Source organism: Sorghum bicolor, chromosome 4, assembly GCF_000003195.3.
Source record: "Sorghum bicolor cultivar BTx623 chromosome 4, Sorghum_bicolor_NCBIv3, whole genome shotgun sequence".
Lineage (NCBI taxonomy): Eukaryota > Viridiplantae > Streptophyta > Magnoliopsida > Poales > Poaceae > Sorghum > Sorghum bicolor.
Genome location: NC_012873.2, coordinates 6,005,442 through 6,020,139, shown reverse-complemented (window position 1 = coordinate 6,020,139; position 14,698 = coordinate 6,005,442). Strand labels below are relative to the sequence as shown.

The following is a 14,698-nucleotide window of genomic DNA, read 5'->3' as shown; positions in this document are numbered from 1 at the left end:
ATGCATGAGACCGGGATCTCCCTTCAAAAAAGACCGAGTTGACTGTCTGATTGGATCTTTTTTTTTAAACAAAACAAAAAAAAATCTGGCGCGCGGTTCGTTGTAATACTAGTGTAGTAGCCGTTCAGTTTGGGAGCAGATAGATCCGGTGGAGGACGGAGATGGACACCCTCTCCTCGTAACCAGCAGGAATAAACACGCAGCACGTCTCCGGTGTCGGTTGTCGAAGCCATGGCACGCAGGTCGTCGCAGCTTTCGGAAATCATGCCGCCATGATTGGCGCGAAGAGCCACGCCTGCAAGCTAGTCTGAAGACGAGGAGGCCACCAAAGCCATCCGCCCGTGTCGCCGCTCACGCAATACCATGGCGCGGCAGCGGCACGGGCGCGCGCACGGCGTCGTCGTCGTCGTCTTGGACGCACGGACGCTCACGTTGGCTTGCACTGGGCCCATGCATGCACGGCATCAACATCGACCTTCAACCCCAAGCAATGGCGGAGGCCTCGATCCAAGTTGTTTTATACTTTTTTACAACAACTCAGACGCACCATCGGAAGAAGCAAGCAGCTTGACAAGGGACAGGGGACAAAAACTGGCCATCAGGCCCAATGACCAGCTCGGTTAATCAGGTCGCTGAGCCCCATGCACCAAGGGGTTTAAAAGTACTACAGGGACAGACAGCACACCATTGCTTGCATGCATGGCGGCATGGAGTCCAAAGCTTTGACCAATGGTGTGTGTGTGTACGTGTGCGAGCCTCTGAACCTGAACTAACCCCCCCCCCCTTTAAAACATCTCTGCATGCCAGCCTTTCCAATTTGTTCTCCTCTCCTTTCCCTTTCAGACTTCAGTGTTGAGTCAGTCAGTCGGTCGTATTCACGCTACCTTCTTTCAGAGGCCGGTTCGCAGCAGGCAGAGGTAGCAACAGGGCAGTTATGCGGCGGCAGTTGAAGTGCGTCGTCCTGCTGAGCCTCCTCCTGGCGGCGCTCAGCCCCGTCGTCGTCGTCGTCGCCACCGCGCGCAGAGGTAAACCAAACAAACACACGCACTTCAGAGTTCAGACAGTTCTTTTTGTTTGCACAATGTGGCTGGTGCTTGATATATGCATGCACACCTCTTCCATTTTTGCAGAGCTGCCGCTAATGGCGGCCACCGGCGACGAAGGGCGGCAAGACGTGAGCAGCTCATCAGGAACTGCGACGGCAGAGGGAGGGGCGGAGGTGGTGATCGTCAGGAGGAGGGACGAGGAGGCGGTGAAGAACAGCAGGCGCCGTTTCAGAAGAACCAGCAGCAGCAGCAGCAGCGGGAAGCAGATGCCTGCTGCTTCGCCGCAGTTCAACTTCGGTGGTGGCCGGATACCCTTCACCGCCGACTACCACTCCGTCCACAGGCACCCGCCCACGCACAACTAGAACTGGCAGGTAGCTAGCACGCCAGCCTCCTTCCTGTTCAGCAACTAATAACCGCCGTAAGGAGTTCTCCTACCTGTCTTCGTCAAAGAAAAGAAAAGGAAAAAAAGAGTTCTCCTGTCTGTCTCTGAATATTACTGAATAGTAGCACCAGTTTATTAGTTTTTTATAGCTTTTATTTTTAGGTTTGGATCTTTAGTAGTAGTGGCATATATACTACGTGTGGAAGCTGTATTTTACTCTAAATTTTTTTAGGTTTAGTTACTTCTTTAATTAGCAACGATATATAGCTAGTATAATAGGTACGCAAGCTGTATTGTATATGTTGGGGCCATTTTGTCTGAACATGTAGTCATCAGTGTGAGCTCTCGTCAGAGGGACAGCAGGGACCATTGCTGATGATGGATGGATGTTCTCTTCGGCTTCCCTCATCTTCTGTATGTGTGTACTGACAAGTGGGGTTTATGACACCATGCTCTCTTGTTCTCTCTAGCTAGCTCATGGTCGCGTTGTTGTTAATTATATGTCGACTTTACATGCAATTTGCACATACTATTTGTGAATGATGTGAAGATTATTCTTTGCTGCCGTCTATATGTTGATGCCGATGCCTGCCTTCATGTTCTTGACACCGACTGCTGGCCAGTTTAGCAATACGGTATATAGTCCCACACACAGACAGGACACGTCTCCTCGTGAGACGTCAGGCCTGAATAAACATGGGGGACATTGGCAATACGGTATATTGCTACTCGAATTTGGACGGTTTGGAAGGTGACAAGTAGTGGGGGTAAGCTTCGATGCTGTGCTCGTGGTGGTTGTGGAACCCATCCATGTCTTCCTTCGCTCCACCTGTTATTGTGTTGTCTTTGTCTCTTACCTGCGAAGGCCGGCGCAGGATCTATCGGTAGAATCGGCAACACAACGCTTTCGCGGACTTGCCCTTCACCTTTCCTTGTATTCATGTAACGGCCGGTGTGATCCAGTTCCATGAATGGCACAATGAGAACGTCCCTAGCTACACAATTTGAATAGCTAAGTTCCAAACTGAGTGGTTTTGAGTTTTCACATACGTTACGACAAAAATTATGTATCTAGCTGGAACGATTTATTACAATTTAAAATAGAGGGAGCATAATTTTGTAGTTTCAGGTTAGGTAGCATTTATAAAGAACGGTTCTTGATCAGATTTTACGAAACCATTTTGCGACATTTAAATATTGCATGGATTGATCGAACATAATGGTAACACTATGTTTGACACGGCTTCTCCGACACCTTTCAAAAGTTGTTTCTTGTCAAATGGGGTTAGATAGAGCAAAAGCTCCTTCAAAAGTTCTTCTTCCTCCTCCTGATGCGTTGCCGCCGACGCCGCCTACTATCCACTACCCTACCACGTCCACAACGACCTCCTCCCCCCGTCCGCCCTAACTTGCCCCAGCCACCTCCTCTGTCGCCCGCTCTGACACAACGTCACCGCAGCCTCCACCTCGTCGATGCCTCCCCCAGCCCCACCACTTGGTCTGCTTGCCTCCCTCCACAAAAATTTCTTCTAAGGCTGAGAAGAAGACGAATCGAGTGTTCCAACACTTAGGGTCTGTTTGGTTGGGTGGCTAACTCCCAACCAGGCTCTAGATAGCCACCTTTCTAGCTGTTTGGTTCCTTGTAAACAGCCCATAGCCAGACCCAAATAAGCCACTTTAGAGGTCCTAGCCTGGCTCCAGGAAAACGAGGTGGGGGTCAGTTTTTTGCTGGCCTGGCTTGGCTAAGCTCCGACCAAAGTTCTCGTCACCTCCTGAATCGTCGCGCTCGCCCTCTTCCGCCGCCGCCTGCTCCTGCTGCGCTCGTGCACGCTGGTCGCCGGCGGCCCCCCGCCTGCTCCTGCTGCGCTCGCTGCCCCCGCCGCTCCCGTTCCCACCGGGCCCGTCACGCCGCCCCCGACATTCACCTTGGGGAACGCGCGGCCGAGGATGCCCCCGCCGCTCCCGTTCCCGCCGGGCCCGTCCCGCCGCCCCCGACATTCACCTTGGGGAACGCGCGGCCGAGGATGGGAGGTGGGCGGGGTGGAGCGGGAGGCGAGATGGCCGTGGTCTGCGCCGCGTCCTGCGTTGCCTGCGCCGCACCCATGACTTCGCCGGAGGGAGATGCACTCCACGCCCATGTTTGCGCCGCGCCTTGCGGTGCCTGCGCGCACCGGCGCTGGGATTCGGAGGTGCGGATGGCGGCGCGCTGCGGATGACGACGCGGTGCGGATGACGGCGCGGTACGCACCGGCTGGGGACGATGACGGCGCAGTGCGGTGGCCGCAGGGGGTTGGTGGGGTGGAGGCGCTCTCGGTGGGGATGCGCTGCGCTCGTTGCCGTCGAGATGAACAAGGTAAAGGAGGTAAGATCACCATTGTAGAGAAAGATGTAGTAGTACCAGCTAATCCAACCAACCAAACAAAAACTTACTTAGCCAGGCTTAGCTAGCACATGACAACCAAACACTACTAGGGTGGCTTAACTTGGACAGGCTAACTTAAACCTGGCTTATCTTTCTAGCCAGGCTAACTAGAACCACACAACCAAACACACCCTTAGTGAGGTGTAGAATTACTCCATCCGTCCACGAATAAATGCACATCTCGTTTTCTTAGAAGTCAAAACTTTTTAAGTTTGACCAAATATATATAAAAATATACTGATATTTATCATATATAATATGTATCATTAGTTTGATCATGAAATATATTTTTATAATATACTTATTTGTAGATACAAACATTAATATTATTTAATATATTTCTAGTTAAACTTAAAAAAAATTGACTTTTTAAAAAATGATATGTGCATTTATTTATGGTACCGTCTACAATAGGTTACGCATATGGAAGATGTACCACATTTAAGGCTAAACATAACATTCACAAAACATTTGAGGTGCTGGGGTGAAGAATGCCACATCGACACTTCGACAGTGGTGCCCCCACTGAAAGTAGCTGCGGCTTATCACCACCGCCTCAGGCTCAGGATTGCACGGCTCCACCGCGCTCGAATTCCCCCCACCTCCCACCACCACCACCATGGCCGCCACCGCGCTCGAATTCCTCCGCACCCACCACCAGCCCTGCAAGCCGCCGCCGCCGCCCGTGCCGCGCGCATCCGTACTCTGCCGCGCCGCGGCGGGGACGGCGGGGCCGGCGTCGGCGGCGGCGCTGCGGTCCCTGGCCCCGCCCACGCGGCCGGAGCTGCTGTCCCTCGACCTGCCCCGCTACGACCCGGCGCGCGCCCGCCCCGTGGACCTCGCCGTGGTGGGCGGCGGGCCCGCGGGCCTCGCCGTGGCGCAGCGCGTGGCGGAGGCGGGCCTGTCGGTGTGCGCCATCGACCCGTCACCCGCGGTGGTGTGGCCCAACAACTACGGCGTGTGGGTGGACGAGTTCGAGGCCATGGGCCTCTCCCACTGCCTCGACACCGTCTGGCCCTCCGCCTCCGTCTTCATCGGCGACGGCCGCGCCAAGTCGCTCGACCGCCCCTACGCCCGCGTCGCGCGCCGCAAGCTCAAGTCCACCATGATGGACCGCTGCGTCGCCAACGGCGTCGTCTTCCACCAGGCCAAGGTCGCCAAGGCCGTCCACTACGACGCCTCCTCCCTCCTCATCTGCGACGACGGCGTCGCCGTCCCGGCCAGCGTCGTGCTCGACGCCACGGGCTTCTCGCGCTGCCTCGTGCAGTACGACAAGCCGTACAACCCGGGGTACCAGGTCGCCTACGGCATCCTCGCCGAGGTGGACGGCCACCCGTTCGACATCGACAAGATGCTCTTCATGGACTGGCGCGACTCCCACCTCCCCGAGGGGACGGAGATCAGGGAGCGCAACCGCCGCATCCCCACGTTCCTCTACGCCATGCCCTTCTCCCCCACCAGGATCTTCCTCGAGGAGACGTCCCTGGTCGCGCGCCCGGGGCTCGCCATGGACGACATCCAGGAGCGCATGGCCGCGCGCCTCAGGCACCTGGGGATACGCGTCCGGAGCGTCGAGGAGGACGAGCGCTGCGTCATCCCGATGGGAGGGCCGCTGCCCGTCCTGCCGCAGAGGGTGGTCGGCATCGGCGGCACGGCCGGGATGGTGCACCCGTCAACGGGCTACATGGTGGCGCGCACGCTTGCCACCGCGCCCATCGTGGCGGACGCCATCGTGAGGTTCCTCGACACCGGCAACGGCATGGGCGGCCTGGCAGGGGACGCGCTCTCCGCCGAGGTGTGGAAGCAGCTGTGGCCAGCCAACAGGCGGCGGCAGAGGGAGTTCTTCTGCTTCGGCATGGACATCCTGCTCAAGCTGGACCTCGAGGGAACGCGCCGGTTCTTCGACGCCTTCTTCGACCTGGAGCCGCACTACTGGCACGGTTTCCTGTCATCCAGACTGTTCCTGCCGGAGCTCTTGATGTTCGGCCTCGCACTGTTCGGGAACGCCTCCAACACGTCGAGGCTGGAGATCATGGCCAAGGGCACCGTGCCTCTTGGCAAGATGATTGGCAACTTGATACAGGACAGAGATGGGTGAGGAGGGTATGTATGCCTGCATTTCTCACCTGAAGATCTGATCTCTGATTTTGGCATCGATGATGCTCAGTGTATTTACGATTTGCAAACATGGATTCACAAACACACAACAGTTAGCAACAGCAGTTTAGGACCACCTGTCAGATGTAGGAATTGCTGCTGCAACGCTACTTTAGTATGGTGATTACAGTCATACTTGAGAGCTGTATAGTTGCAATTGCGCATTGAGGGATGTTGTGACAATCCACATTATCATGGTCTTCATATAAAGGGCCAAATTTCCGACAAAACATGAAACTGGCATTTGTGCATTATGATACCCCGTTCTTCATGTTTCAGGAACATAGGAAGAACGGGAGATAGGAATTGGGCACACTGTTCTTGTTCCAGGGACAAACCTAAGAATATGAGGTAGGAACCGGACTGGACTGAGAGGCTTTATACCATATTGGTTGGAAACCAAAGCAATCTATCCAGTATATGTGAATGGCTGTAGTGGGGTCTAAGATATTTATGTCATTAAAACTTAACAGAGCATCAATCATGTTACATTTCTGTTCCTTCTTTTCTACCAATAATCAGCTATACACCACCAAAGATTTGAGCCTCAGACCCTCAGTTTTGATACAGCAGCAAGTATACTGACTGGAAAATGGGACGAATGTAGAAGAATGAACAAAGTTGAACAATAGGTACCAAAACTATCTTCTCAAACTCATTCGATCCTGAATTGTTGCGATCAGCTCGAGTTCCCCAAGACCTCCAAGTCATATGACTATACGAGTGTTTTGGATATTTTCCTTGCAAATTGAGCCTCCCAACTGCTTTGCGCTTGTATCATGGAAGCACTTGCTTAGAAGGAAAGGTCTCTCAGGTCTCCTTCTCGTTCTGGAGCTCTGTATGAAAACCCTAGCTCTTCTCCTGATTGCCGCCTTACTATGCTAGCCCTCTGCATCAAGCGCACAAGTTGCTGGACAACCTCTGACATTGGTGGACGGAACTCTGGTTCAGGCTGCAGAAACAAAAGACAAAAAACGTTCTTAGTATGTCTCCATAAGGGAAAATAGGAGCCCAAATAAACCAATAAAACTTTATGGTCACAGTAGCAGACTTGAAATATTAACAAATTTGGCACTAGTCTGCGAGACAGTTCTCCACGAATGGTTTTTCGAAGTTTCTAAGGCCACCATGAGAGCTTGGCCAGTACAGATCAATACTAAACATGTGTCACAATTCACAAAGCAAGAATGTACCTGAACACAGAGTGCAATTATGTCTGCAAAACGAGAGAGTGATTTAGCTGGGTACATTCCATTTAATGCTGGATCAACCATCCTAGCAAGTGCATCAATATCATGAAGCTGAGGGGTAGCCCATCTAACAAGAGACTGTTCGGACCTCTCTCTGGAACTGCAATAACCATCCGAAAGCTATTTCAATTTCTTACAAGATGCAATGAACCAGGATTGCACATAAGCTAGATCACATACCTGTCTAGTGGCTTCCGCCCTGTCAATAGCTCTAACATTACCACTCCAAAACTGTACACATCACTCTTTACAGTATAAATGCCAGACATGGCAAACTCTGGGGCACTATAGCCAAATGATCCAAATACTTCAGTTGAAACCTGTAGTGACATGCCAATTAGTTAATCCATGGACCAAGTAGAAACTATAGATTCCAAAAAATGGGTATTTGAAAACAAATTCAGTAGAAAGATGTGTGTTACTTGCCTGTCTTTCAGTATTTGGAGTCAAGGCAGCAAGTCCACAGTCAGATAGGTGTGGATTATGCTCCTCATCTAGTAGAATGTTTGAAGACTTAAAATTTCTATGAACAACAGATGGCAAGCACACCTCATGCAGGTACCTACAAGAAAATATGCAGACATTATATGCATCCTCTGCCATATCCGACAGAGGGCAGTATGGTTCAAACTTACTCAAGTGCTCGAGCAGTGCCTAGTGCTATCCTTACACGGATGTTCCATGTAAGCTTCCTGCTCATTTCATCAGAGAAGTGCAACATATCATGCAGTGTTCCATTTCCAATGTACTCATAGACAAGAAGCCTTTGTCCATGTTCAGCACAATATCCTGTCAATGGCACGATGTTTGGATGCCTTAGCCGTGACATGCTCGATACAGCCTCAAGGAAATTGTCTTCTTCCTGTAAAGAAAGCGCGGCGCTATCTATCTTTTTAACAGCGAGAACCTGTAATCATAACACAGTAACACACAACTCAGGTGCAGTACACAAGATAACAAACAACTGTCGTGCAGAGGGTTTGAAAAACCATGTATTTCATAGACCACTACCTAAATAAACAACAAAAGCACGAGGACTTCGCCTCATAGCTATATCATTTATAAAGAATGTAACAAGCCTAATCTATTGATAAATGACAATACACAGATTCATATAATGCAGTAGAATAGTCTGTAGTCGAGTAATAGCAAGAAGGGTTGCGATAAAATACACCAAATATATAGATTTTGATTTTACTAGAAGCACACTGTACCTTTCCATTTGGGAAATCAGCCTTATAAACACGACCAAGTGAACCCTCACCCAGAAGAGAATCTTGGCAGAAACTATTAGTAGCAACTTGGAGAGAAGCAACAGTATAAGGTGTTGCGGTTATGGGCACTTTTGTCTTTCTCATAGAACCATTTTTACCGTAAACTCTCTCAGGAGTCATTTTCTCAGGTGGGAATTTCGCAGTTGCTATAGACGTATCTTCAATCTGCTCTGGGATTTCCCTGCTAGAAGCTAAGAAACAAAAACAAAGTGAATAGTGAGGATATCAACTATCAAGGGACCGGAATATCAGAGTTATGTAATTGTGCTCTCTTCTCGTTGTAATCTTCTGAACAAGAAACCTGATATAGTTATAGCTAAATGAGGCCATTAGATATATTCATAAAAATCCTATGTTTTCCCATTTTCTGCCATTGTATTATGTCTGTCCTAACTACCAAACTATATTACACAGCTATACTGATCTTGAGATTGAAGAGTGCATGCAAAGGGAGCGAATTTCAATTGTTCAAGCTCTGGTCATAATTCAACTACAATAAATGCTTAATCATCACCAGTGTCTTCAATTAGTGGTTTCCAGATCAATCAAGCAGTGGTCCAGTCAAAGGTACCTCTAACAAAATAGCATCTTAGTTAACTGAATAATCTATATTTATCTAGCATCAATCAAGAAGTGTACTGCAACATGACAATCTACAGCATAAACAGTGTCATACCTCTCTCAATGTTTACTGTTAGAGGTCCAACAAAATCTTTTGATTCACTGCTGGCATCATCAGTTCTTTTCCGAGCATTGCACATGCAGCATACCAAAAGCAAAAACACACATAAAACAGCAACTATCGATCCAGCAATTATGCCCACAAGCGGACCTGTCCCAAGGCCTTGCTTCTTGTTACTTTGAATGGTGGGGCTTTCTGAAGCTTTAGGTGCATCTCCTGGCCCCTGAGGTTGCTTAGGACGATTCCGTGGCCTTTGAGGGGGCGGTGGCATAAAAGGTGGAGGTGGAGGAGCAGGTCCATTGGCAAATGAGTTTCCGTCAAGTCTGCGATTGCATGTACAGCAAGTCATTAGAGCCCAGCAATGACAATTTCCATAGAGAAGTTAAGTAAGACTTGGAACATACGTTAGATCTGGAATGGAGCTGAATTCTTTTGGTATCCAACCACTGAAATTGTTGTTTGCTATGTTTCTGTTTAAAAAAAGTTATTAGTTATCAAGCAAGCATGAATAGAAGTCGAACTATTGTCTGACAGTTCACTTACAATGTAGTAAGGCTTAGCCCACGGAGAACATTGACAGAACCCGTTAACTGATTGTTTTGTATATAACTGCAAAGTGGGTAAACATGAATCGATCATCATTGAAAAGCTAATGCAAATTAGAAGCTTTCTTTGAAGAGATTGTTTAATACTTACAGACTTGAAAGATTTGATAAAGAACCAATAGAATTGGGAAGATTCCCTGTCAATTTGTTGAAAGACACATCTCTGTCAAGGAGTACAAATTGTATAAGATAGATTATAGAAACCAAGTGGACAGTACGTTTTATTGTGTCAAGTAAAATGTCCTTCTTATGACCATTATAAATGTTAAATTTTTCAAGGAACAATTGCATTTACTCCTAGTCTTAAGTCTTTATTGGGAGACTGTCTTTATACTTTACAAAGTAATTCAGATCCTTCAAAAATTTCAAGTTATGAAAAAAAGAATATGATCCATCTGATATAGGGATGTTGATTTTGTGCGGTACAAGAAACATGAAACTATCTGAAACTCCAGTTCTAACAGCCATGTAAATTGGTCATGTTTTCATCTACTGATCAACTTCTACATCTTAGTTCTCCATATGGACTGCGAAGCAAACTTGCATTCTATGGAGTTTACACAAAGATCTGAAGAAGAAAAAAGTTGCACCAGATGGTTTATATGAAAGCAAGTCAAAAATTAATGTTGCAAAAGGTATCTCAAAAGTGTGATAATGGCAAGATTGCCTAAGGCCATCTCCAGTGAGGAGTGTAAAGCGATATATCATCCTGTGTGGCAAGGCAATGAGTCAATTCAATCACTAGAGGACATTAAACCGTGGAATGGATCCATTCACTGGCTGGCAGAGCTGCAGCAGTGCACATCATGGGTGTGGTCCCTGCAACCAATTTCTTTTATTTGTTCTTGGTCTGTTAGTCTACTCATTCGCTGCAGGAGGGATGAATCAGTTTGGCTGTATAAGGAACTTTAGGTATACATGTCATGTGGGTGAACAATTGTCCGATGCAAGTATGCAACCACTGTGGATGCACTAGTGTACACTCAGTTCTTTCCATTCTGTGTTTCCATATGGTAAGCACATTCATTCTTAGTCAATGTCTTAGGATTTCAATAAAAGGCGATGTCATTCCTAATGCTACGTTTTACAGAACACAATTCATCTGCTCATGGGCATTGGGATGAAAGAGGGGTGGTGTCAGAAATTCATGAGGTAAAGTTAAGTCTTGTAATGAAGAAAGGGTCAGAAAATCTTACAACTCTGAAAGTGAATTGAGACTTCCAAATAGATCACCCAGTTGCTGAGAAAGTGAGTTGTGGCTGAGATTGCTGCATCAAAAGTTCCAGTGAATTACACTTTTCCAGCATGATCTAACAGTATATTGTGCAAATAAAAACGCAACAAGGTAAGGTTGCGCTGGTTAGCAGCTTACAGGTATTGAATCGAAGCCATATTTGATATAGAGTATGGAAGGTTGCCATTGAAATTGTTGCCACCCAGATTCCTGCATCACCAATCACAGTCAAACAACAGATACTACAGAACAAATATACTAGGAGGGACATAAGGCACATACAGATTAGTGAGATTAGGTGGCAGCTGGTAAGGTATTGAACCATGCAAGTTGTTATTGCTCAAATCTCTGCATGTTATGAAATTGTGGATCAAAATGGTGATTACTCCTATATAGGGAAAAAATACTACAGACAAGTTGTAGCTCTCACAGTGTTTTCAAAGAGAACAGGTTGGAGAGTTGGTATCCCAGAGAACCATCCAGCCCTACCCCTGGAAGCTTGCTGCATATTATGACAGAAGAAATGCAGAATTGATGAGCATGATGTCTTTTCATGTCTAGGAATCTCCATAGCCACACAGGTAAATAAATGAGTCGAGACACCAATGAACGAAAAAATCGAAGAAAGAAGCAAGTGAAGTAGCAAAGATGTTGAGAAACATCAATTTGGATTGTATCACAGCTTACTAATCCCAAATTGTCTACATAGCATGAATGCAGAGACGAACAAATAAAGTTGTAAAAACATCATAATGCTAGTAGTTCGATTGTCTTGCAGTACCCTCTAAACTACTTCAGACTAGCGCAGACAACATCATTACATCAGGTGCTCCCATCCCTACCAACTCCCACAAGCCAAAAACTTAAAAGTACACCAAGGATCGAAGACTTGGAAGCCAGCCAAAAAGCTATGGTCATTTACATCACTAAACCCATCATCATCATGGAAATGAAAAGGCAATCAATCTACAACACGGTGATGCAAGATACCTATCAACAAGGTTCCTTGGATGTGGGCGTTCACGGGATCTTACATTTCGGTGACGCCGGCGCCGGAGCAGGTGACGCCCTGCCACGCCGCGCCGCAGGGGTCGCCGCCGCTGGCCGACCACCCAGCCAGCTGGGACGGGCTGTTCCAGGAGGTGTAGAGATTCCCCAGCGCCGCGGCTGCAACAAGGAACCAAACCATTATTAATCGCACACAAGCAAAACAAGAACGAAAGGAAAACCCACACCACGCCACCCCCAAGAAGCCAAGAACCCCAGCCGTCCGGAGCCGGGAGCGCCGCCCACCCAGGGCTCTTACTTACCGTCGGCGGAGTCGGTTTCGGCCCCCGCTGGCGCCGCCGCGAGGGCAAGGAGAAGGCCGGCGGCGAATGCGGCGGCCAGTGCCTCCATGCTTGGTCTGGTCCCCACACACTCTCCCTCCCTCTTGACCCTTCTCCCTCCGCGCAGCGGAAGATTGCTGCTTTCCTCGGCCGCTTATCCCCTACCAGGAGGACACGGCCATGGTGTCCAGCACGGGGATCACCATGGGTCGACCGCACGGCGGCCGGTTCACCTCTCTCTCTCTCTCTCTCTTCTCCGCTGGTTCACTACCAAGGATGACAGCTACTAGTAAGGAAGCACGCAAGAAACGGGCGGATGCCACGGCTGCTTGGATGCGGCGTTGTAGGGATGGTGCCGGTAAAGACTGCAACTTTTTTTAGCTCCCCCCTCTTAAATGTTTGTTGGGTTCAGGGCTGCTTGCTGTTCTTGACTCTCGCTCTCTCTCACACACTCTTTCTCTCTCTCTCCTCCTCGATGCACAGGACAGGAAGGAAGTTGCTTTTGATCCGGTAAAAAATTAATGGGGGAGCAATGGGAGTAGGTGAAAGTGTGATGAAGGCCGAGCAGAACCTGCAGAGGCCAGCAGCAAGAAAGATACTACGCTGATTGATGCTTTTGCTAATGGTGGACTGTGGACAAAGGTTTGTACCAGTACAGTCAACCAACGATGAGCTGTTGTTTGACTGAGCAAGACAAAGTTTTCACCATTGCATTGCATGTTCCATCTTCCTCCTCACCTGAAACACACTACTTTACTTGATTCTAACTTTCCACTAGTTTCATGTTTCTAATCTAGCTAGTGCTACATTCCCTAAAGTATAAACTATTTTTTATTGCTGGATTGGATGCCATGGAGGCATGAAAATAGTAGATCTGATTAACGTTCAGACGCGTTTCCTTTTGCAAGAAGTTGTATTCTAGAACCAGGGACGCGCGCGTCCCCTTTTGTCTTTCTGAGTATTAATTAAGCTTGTTTAAGATCCAGATCCAGGTACTATAGCAGAATAGCACTTCGTTACATGTCACATCAGCTACCTTGGAAAGTTGGAATAATTGTGGCCACTACTACAAACCTGCATGCAGATGCAGCTGTGCTACCCCCGGCAAATCGGCAGATCAAAATTAGGCTAACGTTCATGCTCAGGACATGTGTCTTTGACTTATCTGTGCTTTGCAAATCTGTTTCTGCTTGGTTTGGCAGATCATTCATGGGTCACGCCAATCGAACGGCGAGTTGGGCGTTGACTAAGCCTAAACACAACTAGTTAAATAACTACTACTACTACTACTACTACTACTACTACTACTACTACTACTACTACTACTACTACTACTACTACTACTACTAGCATCTGAGCTGCCCGTTACAAATTGGTAAATACAGTACTGTAGTAGTAGTAGTAGAACCGATCTAACCGTATTTTAAAATTTATGATGCTCCTAATCCGTGATCAGGCTGGCCTGTTCCCGTGGCACTTAACGAACATGCATGTGTGCGAGTAGCATAGAAGCACTAAACTAGTCAGAGGTCTTGCCTGCTGCAGGAATGCATGTGGTGAGTGATTGATTTCATGTGGTTGGGATTGATTCAAGGGTGTACGTAGGACGCCGTGCTGCTGTGCTGGGGCTGGGCTGATGAAGTAGTACCGCACTAGATTTGTACTCGATCTAGCTCGGTCCATCTCCTTCAGTCCAGGGGATTAATGGGAATTTGCTGACGAGCATGATACGGCCTTCGACAGCTACATTGACATTGCCTACATGGAATGGGGGTGGGGGAGAAATTGAAAGTCAAAGGCGATCTGAGTAAGTCAACGAGGCGTCGTCAGCATGTTTTTCATTGACGGTTGACGTACCACTGGAATAATGGATCATGCATTATTTTCTTTCTTTTTTTTGGCGAATAAATGGATCATGCATTCATGCTGGACCGCTAGCTTGTCATCATTCTTAAGTTGTTGTACACTGTATGTAGTTCTTATTTACTTCCAATTTTTTTTGCAAAATAGATACTGTAACACTTTCGTTTGTATTTGACAAATATTGTCCAATTATGACCTAATTAGGCTCAAAAGATTCATTTGTTAAATTACAGACAAATTATGCGATTAATTATTTTTATCTATATTTAATATTTTATGCATGTGCCACACGATTCGATGTGACAGAATTTGAAAAATTATATAATTTTTTTAAACTAAAGATAGGAAAAAAATTTGGATTTCGCTACTGTAGCACTTTCGTTTGTTTGTGGCAAATATTGTCCAATTATAGAATAACTAAGATCAAGTGTAATTAGTTTTTTTCGTCTATA

The 14,698-nt window shown here is 47.7% G+C and overlaps 3 protein-coding genes across 3 annotated transcripts; 2 read left to right on the top strand and 1 right to left on the bottom strand.

The window, feature by feature from the left end:
* On the top strand, positions 632-2,533 carry LOC110434583. Its single transcript, XM_021458885.1, has 2 exons — positions 632-1,025; positions 1,131-2,533. Exons 1-2 carry the CDS (start codon positions 935-937, stop codon positions 1,409-1,411), a joined length of 372 nt encoding a protein of 123 aa, XP_021314560.1. The 5' UTR covers positions 632-934; the 3' UTR covers positions 1,412-2,533.
* Positions 4,308-6,214, top strand: LOC8077659 (lycopene beta cyclase, chloroplastic). Its single transcript, XM_002453403.2, has one exon. It carries the CDS (start codon positions 4,473-4,475, stop codon positions 5,949-5,951), a length of 1,479 nt encoding a protein of 492 aa, XP_002453448.1. The 5' UTR covers positions 4,308-4,472; the 3' UTR covers positions 5,952-6,214.
* Positions 6,447-13,079, bottom strand: LOC8079445 (protein STRUBBELIG-RECEPTOR FAMILY 8). Its single transcript, XM_002451651.2, has 16 exons — positions 12,366-13,079; positions 12,090-12,222; positions 11,486-11,557; positions 11,338-11,403; positions 11,194-11,265; positions 11,018-11,089; positions 9,913-9,984; positions 9,760-9,825; positions 9,621-9,686; positions 9,211-9,539; positions 8,475-8,725; positions 7,896-8,167; positions 7,687-7,822; positions 7,441-7,580; positions 7,204-7,360; positions 6,447-6,962 (listed from the first exon to the last, which is right to left on the bottom strand). Exons 1-16 carry the CDS (start codon positions 12,451-12,453, stop codon positions 6,804-6,806), a joined length of 2,151 nt encoding a protein of 716 aa, XP_002451696.1. The 5' UTR covers positions 12,454-13,079; the 3' UTR covers positions 6,447-6,803.

Excerpts from the sequence above, each read along its gene's own strand:
- LOC8079445 (XM_002451651.2), bottom strand. The coding sequence starts at position 12,453 with ATGGAGGCACTGGCCGCCGCATTCGCCGCCGGCCTTCTCCTTGCCCTC. Across the intron at positions 11,266-11,337 it reads CCACCTAATCTCACTAATCT|GAATCTGGGTGGCAACAATT; the intron begins GTATGTGCCTTA and ends TTGGTGATGCAG. Across the intron at positions 7,361-7,440 it reads GGGCGGAAGCCACTAGACAG|TTCCAGAGAGAGGTCCGAAC; the intron begins GTATGTGATCTA and ends TGGTTATTGCAG.
- LOC110434583 (XM_021458885.1), top strand. The coding sequence starts at position 935 with ATGCGGCGGCAGTTGAAGTGCGTCGTCCTGCTGAGCCTCCTCCTGGCG. Across the intron at positions 1,026-1,130 it reads CGTCGCCACCGCGCGCAGAG|AGCTGCCGCTAATGGCGGCC; the intron begins GTAAACCAAACA and ends CCATTTTTGCAG.
- LOC8077659 (XM_002453403.2), top strand. The coding sequence starts at position 4,473 with ATGGCCGCCACCGCGCTCGAATTCCTCCGCACCCACCACCAGCCCTGC.